Source organism: Vipera berus (assembly GCF_964194415.1).
Source record: "Vipera berus genome assembly, chromosome: 15".
In the NCBI taxonomy this organism is placed as follows: Eukaryota; Metazoa; Chordata; class Lepidosauria; order Squamata; family Viperidae; genus Vipera; species Vipera berus.
In genome coordinates, this window is record NC_138218.1 from 11,338,322 (window position 1) to 11,350,844 (window position 12,523).

The 12,523-nt window shown below is 44.4% G+C and overlaps 2 protein-coding genes across 2 annotated transcripts; both read left to right on the forward strand.

The window, feature by feature from the left end:
- The first annotated feature begins 190 nt into the window (after positions 1-190).
- On the forward strand, positions 191-4,065 carry LOC308674877 (splicing factor C9orf78). Its single transcript, XM_081339709.1, has 9 exons — positions 191-435; positions 601-660; positions 1,086-1,137; positions 1,401-1,471; positions 1,641-1,718; positions 1,856-2,053; positions 2,513-2,649; positions 3,214-3,312; positions 3,843-4,065. Exons 1-9 carry the CDS (start codon positions 353-355, stop codon positions 3,932-3,934), a joined length of 870 nt encoding a protein of 289 aa, XP_081195835.1. The 5' UTR covers positions 191-352; the 3' UTR covers positions 3,935-4,065.
- A 639-nt stretch (positions 4,066-4,704) lies between these two features.
- TOR1A (torsin family 1 member A) lies at positions 4,705-10,169 on the forward strand. The gene is made up of 5 exons (XM_081339708.1): positions 4,705-5,199; positions 5,698-5,963; positions 6,904-7,079; positions 7,777-7,904; positions 8,940-10,169. The coding sequence occupies exons 1-5, from the start codon at positions 4,989-4,991 to the stop codon at positions 9,188-9,190; spliced, it is 1,032 nt and encodes a 343-aa protein (XP_081195834.1). The 5' UTR covers positions 4,705-4,988; the 3' UTR covers positions 9,191-10,169.
- Positions 10,170-12,523: the final 2,354 nt, after the last annotated feature.

A 12,523-nucleotide genomic window follows, 5' to 3' on the forward strand; every position in this document is an offset into this window, starting at 1 on the left:
GTTGGGAAACGCTCGATCTCAGCAAGCTGCTCTCTAGGGACCCGCAGGCTCCAAAGCCTCTCTAGAATGAAAATCCAGATTATCCCGGAGCAAATTGGGGGCTGCTTCCCACAGTCGAGAAAAATAAATTAAAAATATAGATTGGAAAAAAAAATGAAAATCATTTTCCTACACCTAGCTAACGGTATCCTCTGCCCTGACCTTCTAAGGGCAAGTAGAGTCGCGACGGGCGGCTTCGTCGCGCGGTGTTGACGTCACGCGACGCGCGTCCCCCCCAGCTTGCAAAACAGGAAGCGCTCCACAGCAGCCCCTTTTAGCGAAACTGATTTGAGGAGGTGGGAGATCTCCAGTCATGCCGGCCGGGAAGGCTTTCCGCCGGAGGAAGGCCGACTCCGAGGAGGAAGAGGAGGATGAGCTGGTGGCCGAGGAGGTTCGGTGGGTGCCAGTGAGGGGCTTAAAATATTGGGGTGGGGGGGGCGAGGTTGGAAAAGAGGCCTTTTGTTTCTGTTGTTCATTTTTTATAAAATTTATCAGTCAAGTGTTCAAGTGGTGCTCCAGATTGTTATTAATTGTTAGTTCTGTTCTATGGCTCTGTTCCAGTTTAAAACTAGAAGAAGCGAAGGAAGTACAGAGTTTAAGAAGGAGACCAAATGGAGTAAGGTAATACTAATTTTTTTTCCATGGAGTCGTAATGTCAAGGTAATCTTTGTAGCAAGCACAGACTGAGATCCAGGATTTTTGTCGCAAACTGTTTATATCCTGAGAAACTGAGATTCTGGAAAACATCACCATTGTGAACATTAGTGTTCTCACATCTGCCGTTTGGCTAAGAGTTGTTAGATTCCCACTACAAGCTCACCAGCATGTTGCACAGAGCCAACCAACTGTGGTTTATAGATCAGGGCTTGTTGGAATATGTGATGAGTTCAAGGAAGGACAAGGAAGGAAATATCAAAGGAAAAGAATATTGAACTCTCCTAAGTACTATTACCCAAACAATTGTATCGTTAGCAGTTTTGAAATAAAAATGGAAGGTTCTCTTAAATCATCCTAATTCTTCATTCTTGTCTCTTTTTCCACCCAAGTGCTGCAGCCTTGCTTGTCGGAGAAAAGCTACAAGAGGAGACAACTTTGGCGGTAAGATCAGAGATGAGAGGCCTGTAGAGACTCCTCCCTCTCCCCAAAGGTGTTAAGTGATGTGCAAACGCCAGCCACTTCGGTGTATTGTTAATAGTGGTTTAACAATTCTTGATTTCGAGCAATAGGTGATCTTGATGACTGAGGAAGCCCGGTTGGGCAAATCCGCACTCATGGCCCTTGGATTTCACTATTTTCTTCTTCAACATCTGCAAAAGAGGCCCTGAGCACCTTCTCTCTGTTTATTCTCTCCACATGACCAGGATGATCCCTTTAAGATCAAGTCGGGTGGAATGGTGGACATGAAGAAGTTGAAAGAGCGGGGAAAGGAGAGGTGGGTCCCTTCTGGCCCCAGTTGTGGGATTGAAAGTCAGGGAGTCACCTGTGCCTTCTTAAAACAGAGCCTCTTAGATATTTTGAATTGAGGGTTGACTGAGAATTCCGGATCTTCTCTGGATCTTCTGTCTTCGGGCTGCTTAGTCATCTTTGTTGTCCTTTTATAGGATCAGCGAAGAGGAAGACCTCAACCTTGGCACCTCGTTTTCAGCCGAGACCAACAGGAGGGATGAAGATGCAGACATGTAACTGGCTTGCCATTATTATTTGCTTGCTTGCTTGCTAGATGACAGAATTTGATAAATAAACCAGACCTGATGAACCACTGGGTCCTTTTCTGCCCTCAGTTTTCTATGTTTCTGAGTTGGGGTCTCTCATTCAGGATGAAATACATCGAAACGGAGCTCAAGAAGAGGAAGGGGATTATGGAAAGCGAGGAGAAGAAAATAAAGCAGAAGAACGCGGAGGACTGTCTGTATGAGCTCCCTGAGAGCATCCGGGTCTCTTCGGCGAAGAAGACAGAAGAGATGCTGTCCAATCAGATGCTGAGCGGGATTCCTGAGGTGGACCTTGGAATTGAGTAAGCTGACAATTTCAAACCCAATAAAGGAGAATATTTGTAGCTCTGGGTTGAAATTTATTTATTTATTTATTTATTTTAATCTCATTTATATCCCGCCCTTCTCCGAAGACTCAGGGCGGCTTACAATCTAAGCACAAATTAAATGTGCTTAGCAATAGCCTTCATTCTATGTATATGCCTGCTTATTAGGGCTTTCACACACACACCCCCCAAGCGGCATTATTACAAAGTCAGCTTATTGCCCCCAACAATCTGGGTCCTCATTTTACCTACCTCAGAAGGATGGAAGGCTGAGTCAACCTTGAGCCTGGTGGGATGCGAACCTGCAATAATTGCAGGCAGCTGGTGTTACTTAAGGAGGCATTAGCCCACTGCTCCACCAAGGCTCCACCAAGAAATGAGGGGACTTTGGTACTCTCTGAGCTTGGTTGTTTTCATTACATTTCATTACCTTAGGGCCAAGATAAAAAACATCATCTCAACCGAAGATGCAAAGGCAAGATTGCTGGCTGAACAGCAGAATAAGAAAAAAGACAGCGAAACTTCCTTCGTCCCTACCAATATGGCGGTGAATTACGTCCAACACAACCGATGTGAGTACTAGAGGATTTAAGGTCACTGTTCTGGATAAAAATTGATTGACATAATCAAATGGAGACTAGCAAGATTGGTTGGTGTTGAACAAGGTTGAGGTTAGAATTAATTGAGTTTGCTGAATGAAACCTGATGGCTAAACACAAGCCTGATGGAAAAACCATAAAATAATAATGATGATGATGATGATAATATAAATGGTTTATACGCCACAGTGGTGAACTTGCATATCACACAAGGATAAAACAAGGAAAACATACCAAGCTCATGACACGTTTTAAGCTAGGAACCAAATTTACTTTCTGGTGTGAAAAAACCATACAGGTAGTCCTCGGCTTACAATTCATTTAGTGACTGTTGAAAGTTACAATGGCACTAGACAAAGTGATTTTCATACTTAAACGGTGAACTGCAGTGATTCACTTAACAAATGTCTCGCTTAGTAACAGTAATTTGGGGGTTAATTGTGGTTCGCAAGTCAAGGACCATCTGTAGTTTGAAACCTGAAAACCTAATATAGTTGATTCTAAACTAGCATGATCGTTCGTTACCTCTCTTTGCAGTTTATCACGAAGAGCTGAATGCTCCAGTAAGAAGAAATAAAGAGGAACCGAAGGCTCGACCCCTGAGGGTGGGAGACACAGAAAAAACAGAAATGGAAAGTAAGTCGTGTACACTGCGGTGTTATCGAGCTACTTTGGTCTCATTCTCACAAGCTGGTGGCTAAATTGTTTTAGCCATTGTGGGGAGCTAGCAGGGAGCATCGGAAATAAGTCACATAATCATGACTGACCTTTGAAGATTTTTGAAATTTCAATTCGATGGGAGCAACGTATCCTGGATTTTGGACAAATTCTTTTAAGTTAGCCCATCTGAGGTATGTTGATTAAAAAACTTTTGGCCATTTCGGCCAATCAAAGATTACAAACAGGTTTTGATACTGTATAGATAATGATATGAAACGTCAGGTTCACGGCTTTGCCATCATAAATAAATAGAAAAGGGCTCGCTTTGCCAACCGCTAGGAGTGAATGGTGAGACGGAGCTCGGAAGATTGCACAGGTTTCATCTCTTTCAAATCCCTGTTTATGTGTCTATTACATTTACTTGCCGCCCGCCTCATATTCAACAACTCTTAGTTTGAGAGTCTTGGTTCCTTAGTTTGAGGTGTGTCTCTTTCTAAATTTTATAGAATCTCCGCCAAACCGCAAGCGCCCACCAAACGAGAAAGCCACCGACGATTATCACTATGAAAAGTTTAAGAAGATGAACCGGAGATACTGAAGCGAGCTTGTTTGGTTCTCAGAGACTGGGCTGTATTTCTATGTTCATTTTGCTTCAGTTTTTCTCCACGAAACCCCTCTGCGTTGAAATGTATTGCATGTGCAGCAGTAAAAGTTTCTCTTTTAAGTGGAGGATAGCCTGAAGGATTTGTCTGTGTTTTCTGCATGCAGTGGCACAGGATGGATATTCTTGTCATCCCGCCAAGATCTCAGATAAGTTACTTGGTCCTCTCCAGATAGAACATAGAATCACAGGGTTGGGAGGGACCTTGGAGGTCTTCTAGTCTAACCTCCAGCTCGAGCAGCAGACCTTACCTCATTCCAGACAAATGGCTGTCCAATCTTCTTAAAAACCTCCAGTAATGGAACACCCAAAACTTGGTCCTTCAGGTCTTCCAACTAAGAGTCAACACTGAATTGACGTCATATAACCAGCCAAATGATGGCTTTTTTATATGCTTTCATACGACTTCTTTTCCTTGCTTTTGAACTGATCTATTGTTCTTTTTACATTTAATTGTTTGCAAGCCACCCAGAGTCTTGTAGAGTATATAGAAGATGGGCAGCTATTTAAATCAGAATAACAACTGCATATTTGGGGACTTGGAGCAAGAGCAAAGCAACTCATCCTTTTTGCAAAGACATGTCCTAGCAGGGAAAAATATGCCCCCCCCCCGCTCCAGGCAATAAAAAAGATCCTACAACAATTGCTTGCAATTCACACGAGACTGAAACGCGTGTCAGCACTTGGGCGCCCAGATGGACGTACATCCAACACTGGCGGTGTTGTCAAGTTGTCAAGACGTGATGTTGCCCGCTGACCCGGGTCTACAGATCGCGCGAAGATCCAGAAGGCGGAAATCCGACTAGCGGCAAACCGAGGATGGCGGGGAAGCGAGGTCACGCCCCCCTCTCTCCGGCAGCCAATGGCCTTCCCGCCCGTGCCACCTGCCCGGCGCAAAGATGGCGCCCACGGGGCCGGAAAACCGCTTGGTCGGAAACGGAAGCGCGGCGCTGAGGTGAATTAGGCGGCGGCCCAAGGGCGGCTGCTGGCGATGAAGCATCTCCGAGCGCCCGGGGCGGTATGGGGCCTGGCCCTGATGCTGTGGCAGGTGGGCCCAGCGGCGAAGGCGATGGACCCGTTCACCGTGGGCATCGCCGTGGCCGGCACCGCCTCGGCCCTGACCGGCCTCATCTCCCTGCCGAGACTCTATTGCTACTTTGCCGAATGCTGCGTGGAAAGGCCGGTGGCGCAGGTCGGGAAAGGTGGGTGACGTCACCGTTCTTGCAAAGGGGCGGGGCGGCAGGGTGACGTGGAGAGGGAGGGCGTGCTCTGACGTCAGGGAGGTGGGCGTGGCAGCGGAGGCTATGGACCGGGTCGTCCTCGAGTTACTATCACAATGGAGCCCAACGTTTCCGTTGCTAAGCGAGACAGTTAAATGAGTTTTTGTCCCACTTTAAGACCTTTCTTACCGCAGTTGTTAAGTGGATCGCTGCGGTTGTTAAGTTGTTAAATGTCTTCCCCATTGACTTTGCTTCTCAGAAGGGGTCACACGATCCCGGGACCCTGTGTCCGTCGTAGATGTGAGTCAGTGTGCCAACCGTCTCATTTTTTTAATGGTTTTTGTTGATCTCCACTCAGGAAGTAGATAAAGTCATCCTCTATTTCCTACGGAAGCCCTTCTGATTCCGAGTTCAAACATTCTCGATGACCAGGTAATAATACTTTTAATTTCTCGCTTCTCCCAACATCCCCCGCTGCAGATCTTAAGGACAATTTGGAGAAAAAAGTCTTCGGACAACATCTTGTCTCAGAGGTGATAGTGAAAGCCGTGACCGGGTTTTTGACAAACCCAAATCCCAAGAAACCCCTGGCCCTCTCTTTGCACGGATGGACGGGGACTGGCAAGAATTTCGTCAGTAAGATTGTGGCGGAAAGCCTTTACGATGAAGGCCTCAAGAGCAAATACGTGCACCAGTTCGTTTCTACTTTGCACTTCCCACATCAGCAGAACATCAGTCAGTACAAGGTAAGCAGGCCCGGATTAGGCTTGGGAACTGCCAATGTTTTCCTTAGCACACGTCCTCAACTTAAAACAGTTCATTTAGTGACCATTTGAAGTTGCAAAGGCCCTGACAAAAGGGACGTAGGATCGTTTTTCACATAACCTTTGCTAACATCCACAAGGTCATGTGATCAAAAGGCGGCCGCTTGGCAACTGGCTCATATTTATGACGGTCGCTGTGCTCTGGGGTCATGTGATCCCTTTTGCAACCTTCTGGCAAGTAAAATCAATGGGGAAGCCAGATTCACTTCGGTTTGGTGGTGAAGGCACCAGTCTAGAAAGCAGGAGATGGTGAATTCTAGTCTCCCCTTAGGCACAAAAGCAAAATTGGGTGACTTTGGGCCAATCAACAGGAGACGGTGAGTTCTTGTTCCGCCTTAGGCATGAAACGAATATTAGGTAGGTTTACCATCTTGAGTCATTTATAAAAGAAATAAAAGCGGAATTAAAAATAAATCAACCAGCCTTCTATATGGCGGGGAATTCTAGGCAGAAAAATAGGCACTGTGGTCATTTTTAACAGAATTTTTACTAAGCACAAAAGCTGGAGTTTCTGTGCGATCCTTTGAGCTCTCTGAGCTTGGCTGTTTGCTTGCAGACATTTCATTACCAAACTAGGTAACATCATCAGTATTAGTAAGATAGCACTGCTCTCATTTTATATACAGGCTTGTCAGTGTTGTTGAGAGTGTTCTCAGTGGTTCCTTGATTAGGCTGTTTACTGTTATCTTATTTGAGTTGGTAGCCCCTTGATTAGGGTATTGTTTAATTCTTGATTGTTGGTCTGCCGTTAATCTTGGCGTTAATCTCTGCTTATCTGGGTGTTGATTGCTGGGAAGTGTGTTCAGGTCTTTTAGCTTCCTTTTCCAATTTTTGATTGGCTTCTTTGCTTTTAATTTTTCAGGACCAATTGCAAACGTGGATTCGTGGCAACGTGAGTTCCTGTGCAAGGTCAATCTTCATATTTGACGAGATGGACAAAATGCACGCTGGACTCATAGACTCCATTAAGCCTTTCCTGGAGTATTATGAAGAAATAGATGGCATATCGTATCGAAAAGCAATTTTCATCTTCCTCAGGTTAGGCATCGTTCCAGTGTTGGGCCACCCCCCCAAAAAAAGTATATTTTAAAACAAATTTTCTGGAGAGAGAGTACATTTAGGTTATACTTAAGAGATCGGCCGTAAGTCAAGGACTAGCTGTACAGGTGCTCCTCAATTTAACGTTCGTTTAATGACTGTTCAAAGTTACAACAGCACTAAAAAAAGTGACTTATGACCCTTTTTCACACGACCGTTGCAGCATCCCCATGGTCACATGATCAAAATTCAGATGCTTGGCAACTGACTCATATTTATGACGGTCGCAGTGTCCCAGGGCCATGTGATCCCCTTTTGCAACCTGACAAGCCACATCAATGGGGAAGCCAGGTTCACTTAACAACTTTGTAATTAAAAAAACCACAGTGATTCACTTAACAACTGTGGCAAGAAAGGTCACAAAATGAAGTAAACACTTAAATGTCTCAGCAACAGAAATTCTCAATTGTGGTTGTAAGTTGAGGATTAGCTGTACTTTATGGATTCAAACACAACACTGCCACGTTCTTATTGCCCTTTGAAAGGTATATCCAAAAAAAACCTGTCACCTATGGATTTCTATTCCCTCAAGACAAAACTGCTTAGTGGTGATGGCTGGCACTCTTCAGCCCTGCTTTGCAGGAGCATGGAAGCTGCTTTCAGCTACCAGTGTGTGAAAAATGTCTTTTTTCTCCAGCAATGCCGGAGCTGAAAAAATAACCGAAGTGGCAATCGACCATTGGAAGAATGGAAAGAAGAGGGAAGAGCTGCCTCTCCATGTTTTGCAACAGACATTGTCAAATTCTGTGTTTAATAACAAAAATAGTGAGTATCACATTTATTTTTTGCATTCCGCCTTCATCATTTTTACAAATAACTCAAGGCCGGGAACATGTCCAAGACAGCTTCCTTCTCCTCTTTTTCTCACAAAAACAACCCTGTGAGGTAGATTGCCTTGAGTCACTGGCTGACTTTCATGCCTAAGGCTGGACTAGAACTCACTGTCTCCTGCTTTCTAAGCCTGGTGCCTTAACCGCTACACCAAAGTGCCTCTCATGCTTTTATTGCACTAGAATCTGGGAGGCCATGAATTCTAGTCCTGACTTAGCCTAGAAGCTAGATGAGTGACCTTAGGCCAGCCCCTCTCTCTCAGCCCTAGAAAGAAGGCAGTGATAAACGCCTTCCCAAAAACCTTGCCTGCAAACCTGCAGGGACTAATTCATGCAACTGCCAGGATTCTACAATTTTTACAAACAGTTCTCAACTTACGACTCCCTTTGGGACCAGAACGTCTGTTGTTTATTCAGGTGGTTGTAAAGTGAGTCACCTCCAATTTTACAACCTTTTTTTGCTGCGGTTGTTAATCAAATTACGACAGTTAAATGAACCACTTAGTTGTTAAGTGAATCCAGCTTTCCCCACTGACTTTGCTTGTTGGAAGCCGGCTGGGAAGGTCACAAATGGCAATCACACAACCCTAGGATGGGGCAACTGTCGTAAATATATGCTGGTTGCCAACCACCCTAATTTTGATCATGTGACCGTAGGACATCACACCGGGCATAAGTGCAAGTTCTGGTTATAAATCCCTTTTATCGCCATTGTAATGTTGACTGGTCATTAAATGAATGGTTGTAAATCAAGGAATAACAACGGAAGGGACCTTGGAAGTCTTCTAGTCCAACCCCCTGCGCAAGCAGGAGACCCTATACCATTCTGGACAAATGGCTGTCCAATCTCTTCTTGAAAGCCTCCAATGATGGAGCACCCACAACCTCTGGTGGCAAATACTGGGGTACCTGTAATTGCTTTTGTTCTAATTTCATTACAAACTGAAGACAGTGCGGTTTTCTTTTGCAGGTGGATTTTGGCACAGCAGCCTGATCGACCGAAATGTCATCGATTACTTTATTCCTTTCCTGCCTCTCGAAATCAGCCATGTGAAAATGTGCATCAGGGCTGAATTGGAATTGCGGGGCCACCCCATCAATGAAGTTGTGGTCTCGCGGGTGGCCAATGAGATGACCTACTTCCCCAAAGAGGAGCGGATCTATTCCGACAAAGGGTGCAAGACAGTTTACACAAAATTAGATTTCTATTACGACGTCTAAAATTGTTTTCTGCTTGCAACTTCAGAGAAGGGAAAAAAAACGAGCCTATTCAGAGGACTCAAAGGAGAAACCAAATCACTTTCTCTTCCCCCCCCCCTGAGATTTTAACCTATGTAAATAGGATGACTAATTGTGATTGGGGAAAAGCTGGGATCTCTAAAATTGTGGCCTGTTTGTTAAGAAAACAGTTTCGAGGTCCATCTGTTGCAAAATTGTTTTAATCATGACTGCATTTTGGTCTACGCCATGAGCTTTTTAGGGACCACGTCTGTCTGGAAGTGCAAACTGTTCTAATTAGATAACAGTTGATAATGGAAATTTTTTTTTTGAAACATTTGTGACTCCTAAGAAATGAAGGAATGTTTTTTCATGTGTGCATTTTTTAAAAAATAATTTTCTACAAATTAGCAGCTTGAATCTTTCCAGCGATCCTGAGCTAGTATATGCTTCATTATAAATGATTCTTTGGGTATCCTTCGGGCTGCTTTTAAACAGCCTTTATTGTGTATCCAGACCAGTGTTGGTGCTAAAAAGAAAAGAAAAAAATAATCCAGAAAAGTGATCTATGGCTGCCAAAATTGTCAAGCAACGAAATATTTGACTGTATTTCAAGGAGATTTTTTTTTTTGTAATTTTGGAATAAAATACAGCTGGTCATCTTAACTCCTTCCTGGTGTGACAACAGTCCTATTCCAAGTATTTTGAGAATCATCTGCAATTCCTTGAAGCAAGAACCTATCAGAACCAATTCAGAAAGCATTGCCTTCATGCCAAGACCTAGAATTTTTGAGAATATTTTGATATTGTGGTCTCTGCGATCACTAGCCAAATATTCTTTTCCTCTACCCAGCCAAATAAAATGGCTTAGTGAAGCAGCTTTCCTTAACAAGAAGGTACTTGTCTCTTACAGTGGTTTGTTGAACGGTGCTGGAATATTTTTCTGAATAAAGGAAAACAAAGCCGGTTGGTTAATTCTGCAGATCATTGTCCTACCCTGTCTGGAGGGCGTAACTTGTTGGAAAATGTTGAGAGGGGTCTCATTAAAAGTTATTAAAATCCTTATGATGTTGATAGAAATGTATCAGATCTCTTTTGAAAACAATTAACTGAGGAAAGAGTTCCAATAATAGGAAAAGGAATAAACAGTTTCAAATTTAAGTCAATTTCTTTCACTGGGCAAGACACCATGTATCAGAAACTTATACATTTTAGCAGAATCCCTAGAAAGCAAAGCAAAACAAGCCAGTCCTGGATTTTTTTTCATAAAGAAAAAGAGACTGGGAAAAAATAAATTCAAAATAAAACCAAGGGCTGCCTGGCAAGATTGTAACATGGTAGAGAAGATGCAAACAAAACAGAAAAAAGGGTTTGAATTTGGGAGGGGGGGAAGGACCCACCAACCAGAAGGGCAATCTTGTTGCAAGAGAGGCAATCCCCATCAGAACACACACCCAAAGGTGGCTAATGGGACCTGTAGTCCAAAGCATCTCCGGACCTAAACTCTGCATATAATTTTTATTTTATTTTGCATTTATTAAATTTTCAGATTTTTTAACAGCATTTTAAGCATTTTCACGCTCAACCAGAAAAAGTTCTCTGTTGGAAGAAGGGACGATCCCCATCAGCGCCCCAGAGGTGGCTGATGGGACTTGTAATCCAAAGCCTTCCGCCGGCTGCCTGGCGGATGGGATTTGTAGTCCAAAGGGTCCCCGGGCGGGGCGAAGCCTTGGGGAAAAGGCATTGCACACTCTAATCGCCTTCACCTGCGCGGCCGAGGCACACCTGGCCGTGATGACGCCGCGGCCGTCTCCATGGCAACCGCCCCGCCAGCCGGGGAAGCAGCCGAGCGCGCGCCCTTCCCGCCCGGCGCCCTCGGACCGCCTCGCGGGCTCCATTATTGCACGCCCATCTCGCTCCGTGATTGGCTGCTCCGAAAACGCCTCCCTCGGATTGGCTGAGCGGCCTCTCCCCTCTCCGGAAGGCGGGCACATTTAAAAAGCCGGCGTGCAATTCTGGCCGAGTGCAAAAAAAAAAAAAAAAAAAAAAGCGAGCGTGCTTCGAAGGCAGCAGACGCCGCGACCGCGTCTCTTTTTCCTCAAAAGAGACGATGCTGCGGGGCGCCGGAGGGCAAAAATGTCTCTCTCCGGTGCTTCCGCGGCCCAAGTCCTCGAGCTCGAGGCCGGGCAGGGCCTTTTGAGCTTTTGAGGTACTTGTAGCTGAGACTTTTTGTACCTTTTAGGGATGCGGGGGGGGGGGGGGAGGGTGAGCTCTTTAGCCAAGTAATAACTTCTTGTTCTCGGGGAGTCAGGATAGGACCTGTGGTAATTTGAAGCCCGGAGTAAAACGCCAGGGGTAGCTGATAAAACGGGGTTTTCTTCGGAGGACTCCAATACCACAGGTCACCAAAGATACTCTTTCGCTCGGGGAATGACGCAAACCGCGGGGCCCTGAAGTAATTCTAGTCAAGGCGCAAGTTCTTAACATTTTGCTGGAACCGTGCCCTTTTAAAAACGGGCCAAACCACCACAGGTGAATAGGAGTTAAAATTAGCTTTAAAGTCAGGAACTGACTTTCCTCTTAGGAATAAAGTGAATTCCTGGGGTAATTTTAGACAAGACTTCAAGTTCTTAGAATAAAATTTTGGTGGAACCTGAGGTAATCTCAGCCTTTTAACCCCCCCCCCAAAAAAAACCCACCACAGGTGAATAGGAGTTAAAATTAACTTTAAAGGTAAAATTGCATCAGGAACTGACTTTCCTCTTAGGAATAAAGTGAATTCCTGGGGTAATTTTAGCCAAGACTTCAAGTTTAGAGAAAAAATTTGGTGGAACCTGAGTTACTCTCAGCCAATCCTTTTAAAAATGACCAAACCACCACAGGCAAGTCAGAATTAAAAATAGTTTTAAAAGTTAAGGTAAAATTATCTCAGGAGCTGACTTTGCTCTCAGGAATAAAGTGATTTTTTTTGGAACCTGGGGTAATTTTATTCAAGGTTCAGGTCCCTAAAAGAAGCAAAATATGCCCCTTTTATGACTTATGGACTTCAACTCCCAGAATTCCTCAGCCAGCGTGCCAGTCCACAAGTCATAAAAGGGCCAAGTTTGAAGACCTCTGCCTTAAAAGAAGCAAAACATGTAGAAGACGACTAGTGGCTCAAGGGAACAATTTTACAATTAATTGTATCGTGCTTTCTTTCACAAGTAGGATAATTTTAATTTTTAATTTAAATTTTAATTTATTCTACAGGGGCCATTAATTTAATGTTATTTTAACTTCTGTATTATTGTATGTTATTGTTGTTAGCCGCCCTGAGTCCTTCGGGAGATAGGGCGG

Coding starts and splice junctions, on each gene's coding strand:
- LOC308674877 (XM_081339709.1), top strand. CDS start 353: ATGCCGGCCGGGAAGGCTTTCCGCCGGAGGAAGGCCGACTCCGAGGAG. Junction 1,719..1,855: donor AGGGATGAAGATGCAGACAT/GTAACTGGCTTG, acceptor TCTCTCATTCAG/GATGAAATACATCGAAACGG. Junction 2,650..3,213: donor TTACGTCCAACACAACCGAT/GTGAGTACTAGA, acceptor CTCTCTTTGCAG/TTTATCACGAAGAGCTGAAT.
- TOR1A (XM_081339708.1), top strand. CDS start 4,989: ATGAAGCATCTCCGAGCGCCCGGGGCGGTATGGGGCCTGGCCCTGATG. Junction 5,200..5,697: donor GGTGGCGCAGGTCGGGAAAG/GTGGGTGACGTC, acceptor CCCCCGCTGCAG/ATCTTAAGGACAATTTGGAG. Junction 5,964..6,903: donor AGAACATCAGTCAGTACAAG/GTAAGCAGGCCC, acceptor TTAATTTTTCAG/GACCAATTGCAAACGTGGAT.